Source organism: Hippocampus comes, unplaced genomic scaffold (assembly GCF_001891065.2).
Source record: "Hippocampus comes isolate QL1 unplaced genomic scaffold, H_comes_QL1_v1.1 scaffold226, whole genome shotgun sequence".
Classification (NCBI taxonomy): Eukaryota; Metazoa; Chordata; class Actinopteri; order Syngnathiformes; family Syngnathidae; genus Hippocampus; species Hippocampus comes.
In genome coordinates, this window is record NW_017805477.1 from 312204 (window position 1) to 334567 (window position 22364).

General features: G+C 48.6%; 1 protein-coding gene across 1 annotated transcript in view; it reads left to right on the plus strand.

Moving 5' to 3' along the window:
• The window catches only part of ofcc1 (orofacial cleft 1 candidate 1), a 56119-nt gene extending 38420 nt beyond the window's left edge, over positions 1–17699 (plus strand). Inside the window, exons 16-19 of the mRNA XM_019875536.1 lie at positions 772–931; positions 9909–10109; positions 16771–16909; positions 17082–17699. Coding sequence (XP_019731095.1) covers positions 772–931; positions 9909–10109; positions 16771–16909; positions 17082–17131 — 550 coding nt within the window. The 3' untranslated portion in view covers positions 17132–17699. The remainder of the gene's footprint in view (positions 1–771; positions 932–9908; positions 10110–16770; positions 16910–17081) is intronic.
• Positions 17700–22364: the final 4665 nt, after the last annotated feature.

Genomic DNA, 22364 nt, shown 5'->3' on the forward strand with positions numbered 1-22364 from the left:
GGCAGGGGATGGATGATGCTGGCTTCAAAGCTTTGCACCGCTTTCATGCATAAATCCTCGCCTCCTTGATGTCGGTTTTATTTGAGAGCTGATTACCCTCTGACAGACTACAATCTCTGCGGAAGGGCGGCAAGGTCGGCTTGTTTTGATGGTCAGCCAATGCGCTATTTTTTTTTTTTTTTTTGTCTTCCAGACATGGCGATTCCTTTTCAAGGCCGGCTGGCTGCATCCATATGTGGCTCAAAGAAATCTTTGCGCTTTTTTGTGATAAGCATCTCTGGATCAATATGCTGTCTGCTTTGGTCCCGAGTCTTTCCTTGTGACTCAGGCCGGGCTCTCCAAACTCATCTGCAACCGGCAATCGGGCAGGATTGGACTCCCACACACGACCAGACGCATCTCGCGCACAGACCAGCATCGCACACGCACACACACACACACACACACACACACACACACACACACACACACACAGACACTGACAATGCCGGAGTCGGTGTGAGAACAAAGTGCTTCCTACTCCAAGGGCAACATATTTGATTCCATTTGCACTTGCAATTTTTTTCAGCCATTCTGATCTATATTTGTCTAGATATTTTTTTTTTTCTCCCATTGATTTCTAAAAAGAGCCATTGTGACAGGCAATCCAGCCGCGCATGTGGAGAATATTCGCAGCTTTGCTCGGGTATTTGACCCCAACAGAGATTCCGGCTCCCGTTTCCACTCCCGCCTTTTTTTTTTGAACTCCTTTTCCGACTCCCCACCCTCTAGATTTCACAACAATGGCCGCATGCTGGACATCTTCCAGAGGCTCACCGCCAAGGAGGGAACTTACTTCCTACCTCGGGACTTGGAGCTGTCCAATCAGGAGCTGAGCTACATCGTCAAGAAGGCGGAGCAATGGAGGGGCTTTCACGGCGAGAGGCGCAAGGTATGTGTGTATGCAGCCGGCACCCAAATTCAACTCAAGCCCAAAACGACGTCGAGAATTGACTTCTTCAATATCATTCCGATGTTCTTTAGTTACATTTCAGAAAACGGTGAACTTATCTCGGAGGTATTTAGCTTCATTGTAATTAGCGCGGGATAATTACCAAAACAGAAAGCCAGCGAGGAAGCGGACTGATTGGTCTGCCACATTTTCCCAAAATGCAACTGCTAAATTAACATGCATTTATCGGCCATCAAACTGCAGGCCCCTCTTTCGTTGAGTGTGTTGGATTTGGAGTGGCATACGTCGCTCCGTGTTTGCCATTTTCATGAACTCCCGTTTGCTCCTTGCTCGCTCAAGTTATATGCCGACCAAAAATGGCAATCTAGCCTTTTTTTGCTTTATTTTGACTTGTAGGGGATTCAAAATGTAATGACTTGTTAGCTCCATGTTTTTTTTGTTAAAGTATTATAATTGAACCTTGACACTATCAATACCGATTTACTGACAATTGGGACATGAAATGCTCAAAACAAAATCAATCCATCAATCAAAGCTTCAACTACTGGTTTGACTTAACAGATAGCACGCGCGTCACTTAATTGGCGCTCATTACACTTTGCGCCGCGGTGTTATTTTTCATCCAAATAAGACAGGTTGATGTGTCATTATTTTATAATTAGTGAGAGCGAGTCTCCATCCAGGGTCACTTTGCTAGCTCGAGCCTAATTTGCCCGTGTGCAATTCCTTGTGTCATTTCCCCTCATTAACTATTGATCACATCAAGGGGGAAAAATATATAGATATATCAACGTGAAAATTCATGAAGGCGCAAGCAAAGGAGCAGCCCGACAAGAGCTGAAACTAATATTTTGCAACTCTAATGATTTTTTTTGCATCCCTAATGAGATCGAATAAGGTTGATATGATTAGGTCAGGATGTAGTGTTTTTCATTAAAAATACATTTCCGAAACTGTATTCCAAATGTGCCCCTGCAATGAAATAATGAATCCGGTGCATTTCTTATTACCAAGCCAATTAATATCAGAGACAAGGGCGAAATTTTAATAAGAGTAGGCCACGAGGCCTTCATTAGCTGGCTGGGAGAAAGGAGGGATGAGGGAAAGGGAAAACACGGAACTCTGTGTCTACTTTACTCTTTGTTTTTTTTTTTAATATACCAAGCCATGCAACAATGTAGCCGAAAAATGATATTCTTGGACCAATCAAATCTGGGCCAAGAAGAGACCGCGATCTGTTTTGGCTTTTGCATGACAGTCATCCAGCCGGGATGTGACGAAGGCGCCGATGACTGTTGCAAAGTGCACTTGAGAAAGGAGATTCCCGAGACTTTTGCCGGCTGGATGGAACAAATACATTGGGAGAGCCGTCTGTGTCGTAGTCGCCTCCCCCCACATTCCCTGTAGATAGAAGAGAGGTGTCCAACTCTGAAATACTTCACCAGGTATCGAAAACTGCTTTGTCGGAGCCATGGCGATGGCAGTGACAGAGTGCGGCAGAGGCTTAGTCGCTGCAAACCTCGTTTGCTGCTAATTCATCCAAGTGCAAAGTTTCCCACTGGTGGTGACATTGGGATAATTGAAGGAGAGGAGAGGACAGATTCAATAGAAAGCAGAAAAGGCTAAGAAGACGTCTGTCGGCCGGCCCCGGAGATGTTTTCCCAACCTGATTGCATCAACGCTCGCGCTCCTTCGTGTCGTTTGTCTTCGTGCGTCGAGGTAATAGATGACTGGCAGGCAATTGGGGGAACACCCAAGGTGCTTCGCAACGTTGGCGCGGTCGGTAGGACGAAAAAAAGCAAGATGCCATTCTATTATCTTGAATAGGTTACGTCATTCAGAACCTTTGACCAAAAATGCACACAAAGCAGACACCGAAGAACACAGTGCAGAGGTGCAGGGTTGGATTCCTGTGTGGAGTTTGCATTATTCTCCCCGTGCCCGTGTGGCTTTTCGCCGGGTACTTCGCTTTCCTCCCAGTCCTAAGGTGGACCCGAGCGCGACATGTTTGGAGCTGTTCCTAATATTTTGCCCCTCATGCCAAAAGAAAATGGAACAAAATATTGGGATGACGTTGCGCCGTTCGACACACGTTAACCTCTCGCTAAGATTGCTTTGAGCATTATTTCTCAAGGTGGATTCCTTTCTCCTTGTATCGGACCGAGCAGGTGTAGCGAACCAAATGCCATCCTTGGATCTGTCTTATCTGTGGTCGGTGCCCAATGAATAGAGTTCCAAGCCAGCTGAGATGCAAAAGTAACCGAGGGGGAAGCTGCGAGGGGGAAGTCAGGCAAACGGATAGGGCGGCTGGCCGTGACGGAACACGCAGGAAACGCTGTCGCTTGACAATAGAGTTCCTATTTCAGGGGCTGAAATAGGAACCCACAACAGCAGCAAACGGGGCGCCAGGCCACCCGGAACACGCCGAGCGCGAAGGTGGCGCGGGGTCAAGGTTTGGCCGACGTGCGCAATGAGAGGGCGTCGGCGCGGGGACGGCGGCTCTCTTCGCTCCATGCGATTGTTCACGCGCTTGACTGCGTGTGCAGAAATCCAACGCGGGGTTCATCCGAATCCTTCGGTTTTTGTCGAAGGACACTCGTACACTGGGAGTCAGATGCTTTTTGCACGCCTGCATGTGCATGTCACATTAAAGTGGCTTCTTCTGCTATTTTTTTTTTTTTTTTTTTTTTTGCGAGCGGACAGCGCTTTGGGCCCCGATGGCCCGAGGCAACAACAAGGCAGGCGAGGGCAGGAAGCGCAGCATCCGCACAGTCTGGGCCCGAAAGAGCCCCATATGAGAAATGACTGCAAATGCTACACGGCCGCCTTCCTGAAAAGGTCACAGACTTCGCTGAGCGCTAACGTGTAAAAACAGCGGTCAACTCAAACTAAAGGGCCAAGATAAAGATGAAACAACAGTCTTGGACAAGTCACACGTGTCATGTTTTTTTTCCCGCCCGAGTACAAAGCGCAGCGCGGCGAAGTTCTGACCGCAGACGTAACGGAACCGTGGACGCAAAGGGCTGGAATTTTCAATGGTTAACACCAACATGACCTCAATGTCACCGAGGAGAGAGCTGAAGAATTGCAAGCAAATATTCATTGGAGTCAACCTCAAATCAAGAAGAAGTGATGACAAACAAAGTCTGGTGCAGTAAATATCCGCAACATGATGATCGTTGTGGATTACGTACATGTGTCATGTGCGATTTTAGCAGTGTTCTATTTTTCCTGAAAGCACCACCGCGGTACAATAGTGAATCCCGTTTCTCGACAGGCTGACACTTGGCTCACGAGGCAGACAAGCGAAGGAGACATTTTTTTTCGAGTAGGAACTTGTCGACGTGAACCGTTTAATTACAGGGAGTGTCGGCGCCACAGCTTAATGTGCCCCTCGCAATTAATCCGGCGAGAGGATGTCATTATCTCCCAAAGCCTGGGCCGACCAAGATTTTGCGGCAGTGTCAAAACAAGGTCGGGGATGACACTAAATTGGGGAAAGGCAATGGGAGACCAAAATACAGCATCAAAGATGGACACGCAACTCCTCAGGTTCGACAGATGTGAGTTGATGTCACTCGGTTTCTTTACTCCCTCCTCCCTTTCCTTGAAAGACGTCGACCTCGGCCGCTTTGGGGATGGTGAGCAAATCGGACCGTGCCTAAAGTAGCGTCATTTCAAAGGGTAGAATTTAGATCACATGTGTCAAACTCAAGGCCCGGGGGGCCAGATCTGGCCCGCCGCATCATTTTATGTGGCCCGCGAAAGCAAATCAGACATCAACTTCTATGATGCTGGCTAAAATCTCGACCAAAATTTAAAATTCTCATATGTAACAAATAAGAGACACATTGTAAGCATGTTCTTGTCGCTAAACCCCTCATTACAGAAACTTAAACAATAGTTGAATAAACCGTTATTATTGACTTTCTAAAATTTGGTTTCAGTCATAACGGCGCTCCAAGGGAAACTGTAACTAAAATGTGGCCCATGACAAAAATGAGTTTGAGTTTGACACCCATGATTTAGATGATTAACAAAATGAGCATGGGATGTGTCCCCGTTTCACTTTTGGAATCGACACTCAGTTCTGAAATGAACAAACTTGTCTTCACGACGACTTACCGAGACAGTACAACTGGCGATCCGATTCTTCCTTTTTGTGCCTTTCACGGTTCCAATACGATTTGCCCTTCTAAGCAGAGCAGGTACGTCAGTGGGAAAGGGGCGTCCCGGGGGTACAGAGTGAGTCGGACATGGCGCCCAAGTCAGAGACGGCTCTGCGATGTGAGCGGTTTACTCTTGGCTGGCAAGAGGCATTCTTTCCCGCAAAGGAGATTAGGAAGAGCAAATGATGCATCCGTTCTTTTCTGGATGACCTGCGAAACTCCACTCGGTGATCTCTTCGGATCATCGAGTGAGTGGACTTTCTGAGGATATCTTTTGCGTTTCTTTTTTTCCCCCCCTTTTTGTGCCTTTCACAGTTCCAATACAACGATTATGCCCTTCTAAGCAGAGCGGGTACGTCAGTGGGGAAGGGGCGTCCCGGGGAGGTACAGAGTGAGTCGGACATGGCGCCCAAGTCAGAGACGACTATGCGATGTGAGCGGTTAACTATTGGCTGGCAAGAGGCATTCTTTCCCGCAAAGGAGATTAGGAAGAGCAAATGATGCATCCGTTCTTTTCTGGATGACCTGCGAAACTCCACTCGGTGATCTCTTCGGATCATCGAGTGAGTGGACTTTCTGAGGATATCTTTTGCGTTTCTTTTTTTCCCCCTCTTGAAGTCCAAAATTTGTTCCATGCTGGTTTTGGATGCTGTTTTGTCGCACGACTTTGGCTGTGATTATTCCACTTCACATGTTTATAGGCAGCAGTTTTGCCGGATGGGCACGGTAATGAGCGCCGGAAAGCGTTGTTGTGCGTTTCGCCGTTCGCTCGCTGCCCGCGTGGGCGTGCGCGTGTGTATTTGCCGCGTGCAAATGCGACCGGGCGGCCTGTCTCGTCCAGTGGCGCGTTTAACGAGACGTCGAGTTGCGCTCGGGCCAAATCACACGGCGAGTGCCTCCGCGCCATTTTCAAGATGCTCCAATTATATCTGCCGACCGTGCACATATTGGCCAGCTTTCCAATAATAGCGTATCTGTTTCCGTTCTAATGGCTGACATTGCTTGGCTCATCCATGCATGGATGTCGATTGCGCTCTTCATGCTTTGCGCCGACACGCGGTCCCGGCACGGCGACCGCGCCTTGGCGGCTTTGCCGTGTGTTTCGGCAAGCGCCACGGTTGTATGCGCCCGGATTTCTGCGTGCGCATGAGTTGATTTGGGGATGGGCATTTGTGCCGTATGAACCTTGACATCTCGGCCTTGTTTGGATGCACTCCGACACGCAAGTGTGCACTTGCCATGTCAAAACCGTGACTGAGCCCAATTTGTCTGTGTCGGCGTGTGCCCGAGCGTACTTGCGCGCGCTCGTTGCGGGTGAGGTTTCAAACCGCGCTGCAGCATGCGGGCTTTGAAGCCGCCGGGGTCGGGTCGGTGGCGGGGGGGGGCGTGACCCTTTGGAGCTGGGATAGCCTCTGTGTGGCGCGCACCCCTCCCTCTAACCCTTCCTCACCCTTCTACCCGGACAAAGCCTTGGTCCGCCGTCCAAGCGCAACCAAAAGTGCCAAATTGGTGCTCGGCTGGAAGTCTCCCCATTTCCCAGCTCCACATTGGCATACTGCGGTTCCATCCTCAGCCTCGCCTTGCGCGCGCAAATGACACATAAATAACCAAAACTGTCCACCACCCAGGCAAATTCAAATGCACCTGTCAAAGTGATGAAGCACCGGCCCGCAGGGAGGCATTGTTTACATTTCTCCTCCACTCGTCGCGAAAGTGAGATTCTAATTATTTCTCTCACTTTAAATTAAAGCCACGCAGGGACCAGAGGTGCAAAACAAAGGGTATCGTGGCCCGGGTGCACGAGCACCTCCGTCCTTCCGATGAGCAGGAGTAACCTGGAGAATGGTGGGAAAAAGCGCCAAAATATCTGAGACGGAATGACACCCGCTGGCTCGCGTGTCATTCAGTCGCCGCCGCCGTTTGAGCTTTCTCGTTATTACCGGGGCCCGAGCTTGAGAAGAATGTCCCCTTTCCCGAAAAGACTTTTGATTGGTCCAACAGGCCCACAAACTCACCAATAGTGGCGAGCGCGTGGATTTTGAAGGAACCTCAACAGCCAAGCTATTCGTCAAGAAAAACGTCCCGTACTCCCCTCCACCAGTTTTGCCGAGCAACACCATCCAGAGTCAAGAAAAAACGTCCTGTACTCGATCCCCTCCACCAGTTTTGCCGAGCAACACCATCCAGCTTGATGTCGAAAGGCACGCCTGATAATGTCCTTTTTTGTGTCCGTATTGGGCTCGGTGGGCAGGAAATGCCATTTCCCCCGAGAAAGGCTGGCCGAGTGTCTTTGCGAGGCAGGTCTGTCCCCCCTCGCCCGCTCGCCCCTTTGCCGTAATGTCTCCAAATCCTGAAATTGATGTCCCTGCTGGAAAACATGCTTTGCCATTGATAGTCCTCCGCCAAAATGCATCAGGTCTGTCTCTCGTGATGCCAGTCAAGGGACTGATGCGGACTCTATCAGATTCTAAATACAGACCCCGACAATAAATCCCGGCTTGATTGGCTGGCAATTGGGTTAGCTCACTTGAATGCTTTCTGCTTGAACCGCAGCTGGCCGGCCTGCCTGCTCCACGCAGGCACCGAACCTAAATCAGTCACTTAGTGCTATCAAATGGAACAATGGCGGAGTGCAAAGAGCACTCCGACTCTTGTTAGAAAGCAAGAAGCCAGGCGGGCACCGGCGGAACAAAACCAGACGAGTCGGGTCGTCGTGCGGAGCCTCGGAGGCTCTTTTTCCGCGTTGCGTGAAATGGCGTCAACCGAGCCGCACGCGCAAAATCTTCTCAAGCTTTTGTTTGGCCTCGTCAACTGGATTTTGCATGCTCATTCGCAGAGGACCGTAACATGGGGAATAGTCGGGGGGGGGGGGGAATGGCTTTTCGTTGTTCAAGGCAGAATCCGCAACAGCACAAGGAGACGCCCAAATGGGTGCATTGAAACCAAAGTGACTCCCGGCCCTCAGCAGACAGCTTCTCTTGTCGACTCTCACCGGAAAATTCGAAAAACAACAACAACGAGCGACGGGACCGTTTTCGTTTTTTAATCTTCAATTGGTTGCGATTGTGACTCAGTCGTTTGGGTTTCAAAATAGCTCGTGTGTCCCTTGTTCAGCATTTGGCGTGCAATTGCTAAAATGTCCACTTGGTGTGTTTTATTTTGATGGGTTTGCACACCGTCCTTGTACTCAGGACCTTCCCAACCATTTTGCCAAAAAGTAGCGTACAACGAAAGACAAGTTCAACGGAAAGGCACGTTGCAGGCAACTCGGAGCCTTGTTGGCGAGGGTCATAACAGCAATTAGGATGAATACTAACCAAATAGACGGATGGCCGGCTGGCAAGGCACACATTGTTTGGGCGTATGCGCCCGCCCGCACGCACTCAGGCACACAGAGTCCACTGAGCTCATCCTGGTGTTGGATTCCGCACAAAGAGAAATATGCATCCGTTCCATTTCGGAATCCGGGGTTGAGCCGCACGACGATATAGAGAGACAAGAGCATAGGCGCAGTGGGGCGCACGCAAGCAGCCCCCTGCCCCGCGTGCGGCATTTTGACAATGACATCCTTTCTAATGGCGAGACGGCCTGCTTTGCAGCTTCTGCGGTGGCTCCAATTACAAGTGAGGGAACGGGCCTCACTGTTTTCTCTGCAAAGTGCCTTGAGTTGGATTTGGCTAAGTGTTTTGAGGTGCCGGCTGACATGGATACGCCACTAAATGAAACCTTTCCTTCACTTTGACCCCGACGCTCCCGGTCGAACGAGCGGTTGTTTTTCCTCCCGCAGTTTCGGTGTTTTCTGACCAGTAATAATTGCCCCACCAATTCTGGGGTCACCTTGAATTTTGCTGCGGAAAGACTTCCTCTTTGCGACCGCGCTGGTTTTGCCGTCCTTTGGCCATTTCATCCTTTCCGAGGGGCCAGTCGATTTGAACGCCTGGCGTGGGCTTCGTCGGAGAGGTGATGCAAAAGGAATGCACCCGAGCGTGCGCGCTTTCCCTTCCCTTCCCTGCGTCGTGGACGCCGTGTGCAACAGCCACCCCAAATTGTGCACTCGGGACACATTGGGGCCTTTACCAGAGCACACTTCCAGCGAGAGCTTCCATGATCTTCACACGTGGGTGACTCCGAGTTACATGACCTATATAACGGGTTACACGCTCCGCTTGCTGCCTGCGTCTCACCCTCATGGAGACGGGCCGAGCATTGCAGGTGCGCAAGCCCCAAATATCCAAACAGATCCACGCACGGCGAGCGGGCCTGCCATCGGGGTGAAGCGGACGTGCGGAGGATCACGTTTACAACCTGCCACCGAGTGGGGCCCATCGGCTTCATGCGCTCGTGACCATCCCTGTTTTTCTGACGTCTGCCGTGAGACGCGGCGCCGCTGGCCGCCCGAAAATCTTGAAAAATCCAAAACGGTTGGCCTTCTCCCCTTGGATGCTATGTAAGCGTTTTGCAAAGTAACAAGAAGACGCCATTGCTCGCTCGACTGATTTGAGCCTGTTGAACGAATTAAAATTGAAGAACATTTCAAGTGGCCCTCGTATCATCCTTGCGGCCCTCGACGGAAAAAGTTTGGACACGCCTGCTATAGATCACTTGATCTCGCACCGATTGCTATTTTGTCGTTACCTTTCTCGTTGGCATTTGTTTGTTTAACTTCAAATGATTGTCCCATTTTTAACACAACAGATCACACATTTGTGTTCGATTCTGGTCTGTAGAGGGAAAGTCGACCAAATGCGATCATCAATCTGATTGTGCGTGCGTGTGTGTGTGACTAGGTGACAGTCTATGACTACATGTGGACAGCAGAGAACCCGTCGGCCGCTGACGCAACCCCCACGGATGAGCGGCATCAGGAGCCCTCTCCCTTGCCACAGGGAGAGACCAGCACCCACGTAGCCATCCACACGCTCTACGTCGGCGGGCTCAAGCAAAGATATCGGCATTTCCTCCGGCGGCCGGACGGGGCCATCGTTGAGGTACGGCATTTCGGAGGCTCGCCTGCTTTGTTTGCGTAAGGTGACAGGATGAACGGTCTTGTCTTCATTTGCACCGAACGTTGTTGTGCCCTGCCACGGGTGCCTGCTCGTCATTTTTGGGGGCTTAAGGCAAGATAAGGAAAGGTGGGTGGGATGCAGATTGCCGGCCCCCTCCCTCTTGCCATCCTGGCTCGACACCCTCACGCACAGTGAGATGCGGAGGGAGGACGGTGACTTGCAGCTTCAAAATCGGGAGCGGACACGAGTGCAGCCGTGCGGTGCGAAGAGAGCGAGTGGCAACGCCGCGAACCTGAAGAACGAGAATCCCAAAGGTTTTCCTTGGGCAAAAACAAATGTAAAACGCTGTTTCCTTCTCAAATAGAAGAGAAAGGATTTGCCCCCAGAAACAAATCCCGACTTGGTTGGAAAGATCAGTTGTAGTCACTGCTTACCAAATCGCAATTGCCTGCTCGCGCCGCGTCGAGACGAAGGCTTGACAACAACGCCGGCCCGACTGACTCAACGGAGGGAGGCGCTCGGGGAATTTAATTACATTGCCAACCTCTTTCATCCTGACTTTTGACAAGACGCTGCAGTGTGAAACATTGCTTCATTAGCGCTACCTGACAAGTGCTGCATTTATTCCTTTCTTCAATCATTCCTGTCAGTCCCCCCTGAGAGCAACCTGCATCATCTCCACTAGATTAATATTTGGAAGTTTTGACTGTCAGAGGAATGACGGGAGGAGGAGGAGGGAGGTGGCAACTGTACATCCACGCTAACAATTAGCTCGGAGGCCCTGTTACATCCTAATAGTCCTCTGTCATGATTTGACTGATGGGGAGTGTAAACATGCAACGTGGCTCTCGCTCTCTCTCGCTCTCTCTCTGGGGTGCGCCGGGCCCTAGCCCGCAGACCCAGATCAGACGTCCTGGCGAAGAACTCACGCAAAACGCTTGGCCACAAATACATCGCTGAAGACAATTCAGAAGAGTTGCGTCGAGGCCACGGAAGGATGCGCGCGTCTCCTCGGGCGCTTCTGTCTGTCGTTTGCGACCTCGCCGCAAGAGACGCCGAGGGCGTTCCGCCCGCCGGTGGAGAGAGACCCGCAGCATTAAAAGGACGGCGATGGCCAGAGAGTCCCGACTCCATCCGACCTCTCATGCATATTCCCGAGTCATCCTCCCCTGGCTGTATGGACCGCTTTTATGTATGTGCGAGCAACCTGGAATCACCAAAGGGCATTCCGGGCACACGTGCGCTGATTTTTATTGGCATTTTATGCTCTGGCATTCAGATACGCACGCAACAGGGCGCCGTGTGCATATTGGCCTCCAGATGTACAGCGATGGCTCTTTCGAGATAAATAGCAATAAAAGCAAAACAGATGAGACAATAGCAAACAAAACGGAAAACATCGAGATTGTGGGCAGACGTCCAAAAGGAGAATTGAGATTTGGTTCTGTCCCAAGACCCGAACTAAAACCCGAAATGCATTGCAAAAAAAAAATATTTTCTACTTTCTACAAAATCACCGTCTTTCTACTCAATCGGTTCCCAACTAAAAATTGACAATGGCCCAATGATAATGAGTTGCCGCTTCCCAAACGCAAAGAGAGTCCATGTCTGCAAGTGATCTTTTCCTCTGTTGTGTCCTCCACAGCAGAGAAAATGCAAGGTGTTTTTTTTTTCCTTTCCAAACGGGGCCTTTTTTTTTTTTTTTTTCGTTGTCAAATCTTTGGCCAAACCTGCCCTCCGAGATCGACAGTGATACAAATATTTAACCCCATTTAAATATGTAATGCTGTGACTCCACTCTGGTTAGCGAGGGTAATTGTGCTCCTGAAGAAGGCTGCTTCCATTTACTGAGGCAATATTGACGGATGGCTCATTTCCTTTAAAGTGTTCTGTTTTCATAGGCAGCCCCGGAGGAGTCGCTCCTCCCTTAGAATAACATGACCACAGCTCCGGGGGCCAGCGGCTTTGCATATTACTCACACATTTACAGGCTAAATTTGTCTAAACGAACACCTTCACAATTAAAGTCCCGGAAGAATGGCCCTGAGCTGTGGACATTGTGAGACACTGTTTGGAAGGCACCCAACAGTCAGGTGTGTCCTGTTTGCCGAAATGTGAGAAAATGAAAAGCGGCCGTGCAAAATGAAATGTTCCAATTGTTGATACAGCCATTATTCCACCAGTTACTGTATGTTGATTGAAGCGTTTTCCCACGCTCTCTGTTGAGAGATTCCTGGCGAAGCGGTGCAAATATGTGGTCAAACGCCCAAATATAATGAGCTCTTTATTATATATATATATATCGTACTCAAAGAAAGTTCATATTAATGATCCCTCATATGCTCTCCCTCTGCATATGGCCCCGGGCGCGTGTCTGTGATATTGGCCACGCTGCTGGAACTGCGCAGCGGAATCACAACCATACAAAACGTCGCCATCCGTGTGCTCGCACGCAAAAAAAAAAAAAAAAAAAAGTACGTCGAAGGTAAAGTGAGGTGTAGCTTTGCAAACACTCATGACCTATAAAACAGATGTTCCACAGATGCCATCTCACAAAAAGCGCTGCTGACAACAACAGTTAGGGCCGAAATGACGCAGGCAACTGCACCCGCGTAACGCGAGGCCTTCGGTGAAGGCCTCGTAAGCGCTCTGTCTGCAGAAACAAGATGGCTGATGAAGAAATTAATGCAGGCAAAGTCATTATCTTCCCTCCTAAAACCACAGTGTGTTTATGTCCCCCCGCGTCGCTCTTTTCCTCGCGGGCTAGCACTTAAGTGTCGACGGACAACTGTGCTCGCGTTTTTTGTCTCCTCGCTCCATATGGAAGGCGGCAGCATATGCAAAAAACTGGCTTATTTTCTACTTTCTACAAAATCACGTCTTTCTACTCAATCGGTTCCCAACTAAAAATTGACAATGGCCCAATGATAATGAGTTGCCGCTTCCCAAACGCAAAGAGAGTCCATGTCTGCAAGTGATCTTTTCCTCTGTTGTGTCCTCCACAGCAGAGAAAATGCAAGGTGTTTTTTTTTTCCTTTCCAAACGGGGCCTTTTTTTTTTTTTTTTTCGTTGTCAAATCTTTGGCCAAACCTGCCCTCCGAGATCGACAGTGATACAAATATTTAACCCCATTTAAATATGTAATGCTGTGACTCCACTCTGGTTAGCGAGGGTAATTGTGCTCCTGAAGAAGGCTGCTTCCATTTACTGAGGCAATATTGACGGATGGCTCATTTCCTTTAAAGTGTTCTGTTTTCATAGGCAGTGTCCTGGACGCCGGTGCCCCGGAGGAGTCGCTCCTCCCTTAGAATAACATGACCACAGCTCCGGGGGCCAGCGGCTTTGCATATTACTCACACATTTACAGGCTAAATTTGTCTAAACGAACACCTTCACAATTAAAGTCCCGGAAGAATGGCCCTGAGCTGTGGACATTGTGAGACACTGTTTGGAAGGCACCCAACAGTCAGGTGTGTCCTGTTTGCCGAAATGTGAGAAAATGAAAAGCGGCCGTGCAAAATGAAATGTTCCAATTGTTGATACAGCCATTATTCCACCAGTTACTGTATGTTGATTGAAGCGTTTTCCCACGCTCTCTGTTGAGAGATTCCTGGCGAAGCGGTGCAAATATGTGGTCAAACGCCCAAATATAATGAGCTCTTTATTATATATATATATATCGTACTCAAAGAAAGTTCATATTAATGATCCCTCATATGCTCTCCCTCTGCATATGGCCCCGGGCGCGTGTCTGTGATATTGGCCACGCTGCTGGAACTGCGCAGCGGAATCACAACCATACAAAACGTCGCCATCCGTGTGCTCGCACGCAAAAAAAAAAAAAAAAAAAAGTACGTCGAAGGTAAAGTGAGGTGTAGCTTTGCAAACACTCATGACCTATAAAACAGATGTTCCACAGATGCCATCTCACAAAAAGCGCTGCTGACAACAACAGTTAGGGCCGAAATGACGCAGGCAACTGCACCCGCGTAACGCGAGGCCTTCGGTGAAGGCCTCGTAAGCGCTCTGTCTGCAGAAACAAGATGGCTGATGAAGAAATTAATGCAGGCAAAGTCATTATCTTCCCTCCTAAAACCACAGTGTGTTTATGTCCCCCCGCGTCGCTCTTTTCCTCGCGGGCTAGCACTTAAGTGTCGACGGACAACTGTGCTCGCGTTTTTTGTCTCCTCGCTCCATATGGAAGGCGGCAGCATATGCAAAAAACTGGCTCGGCTTCTGTGAAACTTCAATTAAAGATGCACAACTAAGGCTCTGCCAGCTTGACTATTACCTCTCCCCGCAAATTATTTATGGCGCCGCAAAAAAAAAAATGCTGATGAGGAGTATCTCCACTGACAAGGATAAATAAAAATGGCAATTTCCGCAGCGCTTTTGCTCTCATTCTTTCTGGGTGATGTGCCGAAACACTTTCGGAGAGGGGATGCAGTTTATGCACGCTGTCGTTTTCGACTGCCGTTGCTTTGTTTGCATTATGCGTCATGCTTTGGTCTGAATTTGGTTCGCTCCTTCTTCTAGAAAAGACTATCGACAAAAGTATCGGGACGCTTGCCCAATAAATTGAGCATTCAAAACGGCTGGGAAACTTGGTGGGGTCAGGTAGGGAAGCCCGGGCACCCGTCTCCCGAGCAACTTCATCCAGCTCTTCTGGTGGAGTGGGCCCAGAACATCCTAAGCAGATGCCCATACCGGCTCCCGGGAATTCCCCTCAGTGCAAAGGAGCGGCCGGCGGCTTTGCCCTCCCGGATGACCGAGCTGCTCACGCTGTCCCGGACACCCTGCAGGGGAGACTCGTTTCGGCCACGTTTTTCCGTGCTCTTCTTTCTTATATTCTCATAACTCATGACCAGAGTGAGGTCGGAAAGGCGATATCCACCAGTAAATGGACGGCTTTGCCGCTAAGCTGAGCTCACCCTTCACCGTGACAGACCGACGCATAGTCTGCATGACTCCAGACAGCCGTCCGCCTGTCAATCCCCTGCTCCAGTCTTCCCTCGCTTGTGAACCAGACCCCGAGCCACTTGAATTCCTCCACTTCTTGCTGGATACGAACTATTCCGCCCTTTTCTGGATGAGAACCATGCCCTCCAACTCTGGGGGGGGGGGGGATCGTTCCAGATTTCTTCTGGAGTCCACATCGTCACGATTAGTTGACGGAGCTCTTGTCTGATCCGATCCTCCCTTTCTTTGTAGCTCTCAGAAGGGATGATGTGTGCTCCTGCGGATATTTCTGTATAAGCTGTATGATGAGCTGGAAATTGGTTCAGGGTGTTTAACAGGGAAGCGGAAAGGGATTTAGCCGAACTGTTCTTACGTCGACTTGTCCAAATGATGTGATGACACAAACATCACGCAGAGAGGATGATGAGTAAGAAGCGCAAGAAGGACGAATGAATAAGTGACAAGCCGTGAAATGTGCCACGAACGATCCTCCCTTTGTCACCACCACACAAGCGGCGATCCCGACCAATATTGACCTCATTTATCATGCAGGGAATACCAAGAGGTTAACCTTTTGAAAAACACCTTGCAGCCACAATAATTGACAAAGCACATCAATTCTGCGCCCGCCGTTCTTTTTTTTTTGTAATTACTCCGTCCCCCGTTTGATTGCTGCTTTGGTGCTGGAGGACCCACGCTTCATTTGCCACGAGGTCGTCGTCAGCCCTCAGAAATAAAGTATGATTCTGATTCATAAAACCGCGTATGTGTGTGTGTGTGCGTGCGTGTCGGAGTTTGTATACGGCTCGAAGACAGAGGAGAATGTCCTTGGCTATATACGGCATGTTGCATGAATAGATCAATGCCTCCCTGGCAGCCATATCTGCTTAGCAGGAGGACTTCTCCAAAGTACACCGCATGTAATTATCTGGCAAGTTAGTACAGGTTTTAGATAAAGGCACTCTCCGCGAAACATTTTTCAACTTGGCTGCCCTATCTCTGCAATTTGCAGCTGTAAAAAAAAAAAAAAAAAAGAAGGGCCTGGTGACATTTTTCCACGTGGAACATGCTAAGTGTATGGTATGGATTCACAAAATGGCAGCTGACTAGCTTTGTAAAGGACTTGATACTTTCTTTATCACTTATACAGTTGTAACGGTGAAGACATTTTGTGATTAAAAGTTTGAAGCTTACGATACTACTTTAGAAAAAGAAATCCTGACCAATCATAGCAATAACAACTGCCACTAATTCAACTATTCCGATCACTTCAACGAATTGGTTTTCCAAAAGCAATTTAGCCGTTCGCCTTTACGGTCGCTAATCAAATGAGATCCTCGGAGTTGGGAACAAGCATTTTTTTTTTAAGGAAACAAGTGTAATATTCAGCGCCCAAATTTTAAAATGAACTCCTATAGACGATTGAAAATGTTTTCACTCGCTTTTTTAAATTGAGAAAAAAAAAGAGAGGTTTCAGGCGAATCTTTTCCTTTGGGTTCATATTTGTTGCTCTGGCTCCAGAGGAGTAATTTCCTCACGACACTCATGAGGCCTCACCACACGTCATTGACGGGGATGCGCTCGGCTCGGCTCGGCTTTTCTGAAGCGAGAGGCTGCGCTCATACGCTTGTCCACGTGTTGCCTGAGAAATGCCCACCGACTGCGCGCGTGTGGTTTCCCGAAGGTGATCGGTGACCTGGAGGGCTTGGACCGTGCAACCAGAACGGCGCCTCGTGCAGGCCAGCGATCAGAGCCTTGGACGGTGGGCCGGGAGGGCTCGGGCGTCACCCGCCAGCTACGGAAAAGAAAGAAGCTTTTTGGACGTGAGTGCTGTCGCCGAATTTGGTTGATGAGAGCACATAATGACGAGTACACACTGAGGAGATGCCACTGACTCATGTCAAACACGCAAGCCGGCTACCTGCGCAAACATTTTCTTCCCGCTGTTTGTTCAACTGAATTTGCACAGTTTTCATGGCGGCTCTCTTCCCTCAGGGTGTCCTCGTGTTGAGCCAGTAGGAGGAAGCAGGTGTGACTCCGCTTAAGAACAAGACCTCAACCAATGAGAGTGAAGCAAAGGGTTTGGACACCAAACTGTTGTCTTGTCACTTTCACAACTGTCATTTTGACTCGGGGTTTGAGGTCGACGTTGAGCTTTTATCAGTCTTTCACCAATCTTGCCAGCCCTCCCACAGACACACACATTAGCCCTTAAGTCATGCCTTTGTCACATCTCGGCCCGGTGACCGTCACGCACTGAACGTTGGAGTCAGCCAGTCCTCCATGAAGCGTCTCCAGTCGGTCCAGAATGCTGCTGCTCACCTCTCGACTGGTACTCGCATCACACTCCTGCTCTGGCACCCCTTCACCGGCTCATTTCAGAGTTCGTTTGCTGGAGATCCTCTGATTGGTTTTCCAATCTTGAAATGGCCCGGCCCCACCTCGCCTCTCCGAGCTCCTCTGCGCCCGCCCGGTGCCTCGGGTCTGCGGACCAGACACTCTTAAGAGGTACCGTGAACTAAGCGCAGGCTCCGAGGGGATGGAGCCTTTCCCGTTGCCGCTCCCTCTCTTTGGAATGAACTTTTGACCAGCCCCCACAGTGCCCATCTTAAAAAAAATAAAAAAAACTCGTCTTCAGACTCCTTTTTATTGTTTGGCTTTTGACTCTAAGCGCTGTAGGAATACATTTGAGTCGAGTTGAGCGTTCACCCCCATTTTCTAGAGCGCTTTTCGTTATTAGGTTAGTGAGTGAACTGAAGCCCGTCGTTGCTGTCAATGGGCGTCCGCGCAAAAAAAGCCAAGCAAACTATTCACACGACTATTTACCGTCTTCAATGAGCCATTTATGTTTTGGTAATGTTGGAGGGCTGTCTCATTGACACAAATATGTTTTAGACGTGAATATGTCACTTATTTCAATATAGTAATGGTAAATAGTCAAGGGAGCTCCACCGAGGGCTCCTATTGATTCCCACAAACCGAAACATGGTTTGGAAACATTTGTCATGCATTCAAGTGGATGGAAATGGTTGATCGACACATACTTTGATCATATTCCATCCACGTTGAAGCCAGAAATGAAACCCGATTGTAAGTCGAGAGTTTGACGATAGCCGTTGTAAAAGTTACTCATCTCAAATTCAGTGATAAAATGTCCATATTGGCCTCCCATTAGAAGGGATAATATTCCAGCCAGCTTGACGTGGATTGAATATGTGTCTGCTCGTCGGTGCTCGGCGTAATGAAGCGGTTCACAAATCAAGCAATAACGGCCGCCTACTTACGCATATTGCTTAATTAGAGGTTGTGAGCTTATTAGCATGTGTCACAGCCGCGGCGCCACGGGATGACGGGCATCCGGGGCAGATGTCATTGAAGGACGCCCTTGAAAGATTTCTTCGAGAGCTAAACTAAAATCGGGGCAAAATAACCCGACAGTGTCGTCGGTTCTCCCTTTTGAGGAGCCGTTACACATTTTGGATACGTTTGCACCAACGCACTTCTTTGGCCTTCAAGTCGATCCTTATATTCGGATTTCCGTCAAAGAGGCAGCGCACCGTTGCTCATGGCTTTCATGAGCAATGTTGAACAAGTTTCATGAGCTCATCACTTTTATCCATAAAGCTTCGTGAGGTTGAAAATAGCACACTGTGTAATGGTTTTTTTTTTTCATGTTCATTTTCAATAAAGTATAGAAACTTTTCTTCTGATCTGTTTGGATATTTGTTTCTTTGTACACTATTGATAAAAGGCTTCTATTAGTGTACCCTCCCCCTTTTCATCCAAGCAACAAAGCCTCTCCCAAGTGATGCTGAAGGGTGCAACAGCAGAGCGGCGGAAGGAATTGCACTGTTTCAAATATTTGATTGCTGAGGACAAACATTATTTTCACACAATCTAAATTTCAAATTGGTCCCTGGGAGAAAAAAACACGACTGGGGGGGTAGAAAGACATGCCGCTAGGTCTGAGCGCCGCACATCTGCTGATTTATGTTAAAAGCAAAAAAAAAAAAACAAAAAAAAAAACCCTTTTTCATGAAGGGAACTGTGACTTTTTGAAGTTGTGTGTGTGTGCGTGCGTGTGCGTGTGTGCATCTGCTCTGCCGAGCCAACCTGGGGATGCAGCCCGAGTGACATGGGGAGGAGGTGGAGGAATGGAAACAAATTCAAAGACTTGTTGTGTAGCCCTCAGCTTGAGTTTTTTAGCTAACGGCGCTTGCATTCACAAGTGCTGTCGAGCTCATTATGCGTCTCGTTGAGATTGGCGACACTTTGGGCAAAGCCCGATTCAATTGAATTCAACGCACCCAAATAAATAAAAGGGATTCAACGTCACCTTTTGGCGGCTTTTGCCTGGCTTTGTTTGTTTTTCTTTTTCTTTTGTAATTTCAGCACTTTTGTGATTGATTTTGAAACCCCCCAAAAACATGACACTCATTGCTGCGCTTTATACCCTGAAACGACACAGAGAGAAAATTGGCCAGAGCAAGCCTATCCCAGCCGTTGGACCGATGGTGTCAATCGTTGCCGACACCATCCACACAGACATTTGCTCATGATGTACTCTCGCTAAACCACCCATAAGCTTTTATTAGCAGTAGCCAAACTGTGTTCAACCTGACCAAACAAGTGTTCCGCCATTCTTTTGTTCAAAAGCGCAAATATGCAAATCAGATGTGCGTTCTCGACCTCCGTCAGGTGTTTTGGTCCAATCTGTACTCTTCTTCGCTGACCCTGAACATGACATCCTGGTGCTCAAGCTTTGAGAAACACGGGGTCAAAAGGAAGCGAGGAAGGAAACGAGGCTCCGCATCAGCATGTCAATGTTGCGCCGTATTTCAGCGGCATCTGGATAGATCACGTGCCTGCCTACGCACATATTTATTTCTTTGAGTGGATTCGGGCGGGCAGATGTCCCGCTCACAAGGAGAAATCCTTTGCGCCGGGTGAAAAAAGGGAGGGGAGGTGCAGTGGAGGGAAAAAAAAAAAGATCTGAATATGCAAATGTAGTCACAGTGTGGAACCTTATAATGAGTGGGAAACGGAGACACCATCTTTCATTGTGCAGAGGTCATCGCTGAATGCCGGGCAGCTGGGCCCGGCTTCTTTTCTCTGAAACCTCGAGCCGCCACCGCCACCTCCCACCTTCCCCTGTCATCTCCCAGAAACTTGAAGCATGGTGCGCCACAAGGGAACGTGGCGCACCTCCACATTGCAGACTGAACACAAACTGCGGCTGCACCCGAAGGCCTCCGTCATTGCACGCCAACGCTCAATGTTTCGCAACCGAATTCATTTGTCGTTTGAGGAGTTCATGTTTTGTAAATAATCAATACAAAAGCAATGGTATTCAAATGTATTCATGTTAATTATTTCGATACATGTTTACAATGTGAGCTTCAAAGTTGCTTCATGAATCAGCTGTTCTATTGTTTGGACTCCTCTCGATGGCCGCCCGTCTCTGTTCAACATTGGGCTGAAAGTACACTGACTTGCCATTCCTCAAACCGCTTTATTTTGACCACCAGTGTCATCTAGAAGAGTCCAAAAAAATATATCGATGTACAACCGGTTCACGAAGCAACTTTGAAGCGTCATTTTTCCTCGTAATGCCAGTTTCACCAACGGGCAAAAAAAAAATGTCGGTGGTGTCCGGAGCTGTGTCAAGCTGACCGCGCGTTGGAAAATGAATGGAAAGCAGTCCAAAGCGTCACTTGGCATATTCATCTTCTTCTTCTACTTTTCTTTTTGATCCACCCTGCAGTGTGTGGTAAATTTATGAGAGCGCTCAATGCCTCCCGAACAACATTGCAACATAGCACGTGACTGACATTACCTCTGTCATTTGCCTGACATTGAGCTATCAGCCCGATCTCTGGAAGGACTCTTCAAATACTCCCGAGTTTCAATGCTAAAAATGTCATGAACTTCACGCTTCATTGGCTCTGACATTGCTTAATTAATGGGCGCATTTAAAGTACATAGGGCCCCCCATAATTGATTTATATGCATGATTTGCACATACAGCTGTTGGTTCCTGTAGGAGAGTCATCACTCAGAAAGTGGCACCGCTGATGATAGTGTGGCAAGGTAACAGCGGAGCGCTCAGTTGGCTCAGCCAGCCTTGGGAAAAATACGATGAATTTCGGCAGCTTTTTTTTCCTTTTTCACATTCGTCTTCATCTGCATCTTCATCTGGGGGCGGCCTATCCCAATTGACTTCAAGCAGGAGGCGGGGCACACTCTCGACTACTTGCAACTTAATCCGCGGGGCAAAAATGACACTTTGACATTTTATTTTTTAGGATTGTAGCAAATCCTGATGTGAAAAATAAGGGTCAAATATGATGTCATTTGACTCTTTCATGGCGGATAAATGTTTTAAATATGGCTGCTCACCTTTCAAGCACTAAAACACCGATGAGAGAAGTGGAAGTCACGCTTCCAAGCCAAAGTTTAAAAAAAGAAGTAAAACAAACATGGCTGACGTGACGACTTGCAACTCAATCCGCGGGGCAAAAGTGACACTTTGACATTTTATTTTTAGGATTGTAGCAAATCCTGATGTGAAAAATAAGGGTCAAATATGATGTCATTTGACTCTTTCATGGCGGATAAATGTTTTAAATATGGCTGCTCACCTTTCAAGCACTAAAACACCGATGAGAGAAGTGGAAGTCACGCTTCCAAGCCAAAGTTTAAAAAAAGAAGTAAAACAAACATGGCTGACGAGCAGAGGTGCATCACAATCAAGATGGGACGCTGAACAGCTGACACAATAACTATAGTGTCAGCAGCCTTCGCAGTTCCGTTTTCATGACCACTTTACTGACTGCAGATGCAGTGCGGATGCGGTGTAGTGGAGAGCCAGCGCTAAAGTGAAGCTGAGAGCAAGAGAGAGGACCAAGTGGGACGGGAGAAGTGAACCTTTGCCGCTGTTGCACCCGTGTGACCCTCCATCAGTCGCACTGTGAGTTGTTTGTTTGTTACGTCATGCATGCTACGTTTGCCAGACTCGAATTTCGGGTTTGCGGTCATACATGTCTATGAGCTGGACGTCCACAGACTACTAGTAGTCGGAGACTTCAGACCGAAAGCGGGAGATCCCGGATACAAGCGGCCGAAATGAGTTCAATAGTCAGCGCGGCATAAGGCAGGAGGAGTACTACATCCCAGCGCCAAATCAATATCACATTACTTTGAGTGTGAGAGCATAAACAAGACTCATCAAACTGATTATATTTGATGCTACGGTGGCAGTTTCATTTACCGTGGCCC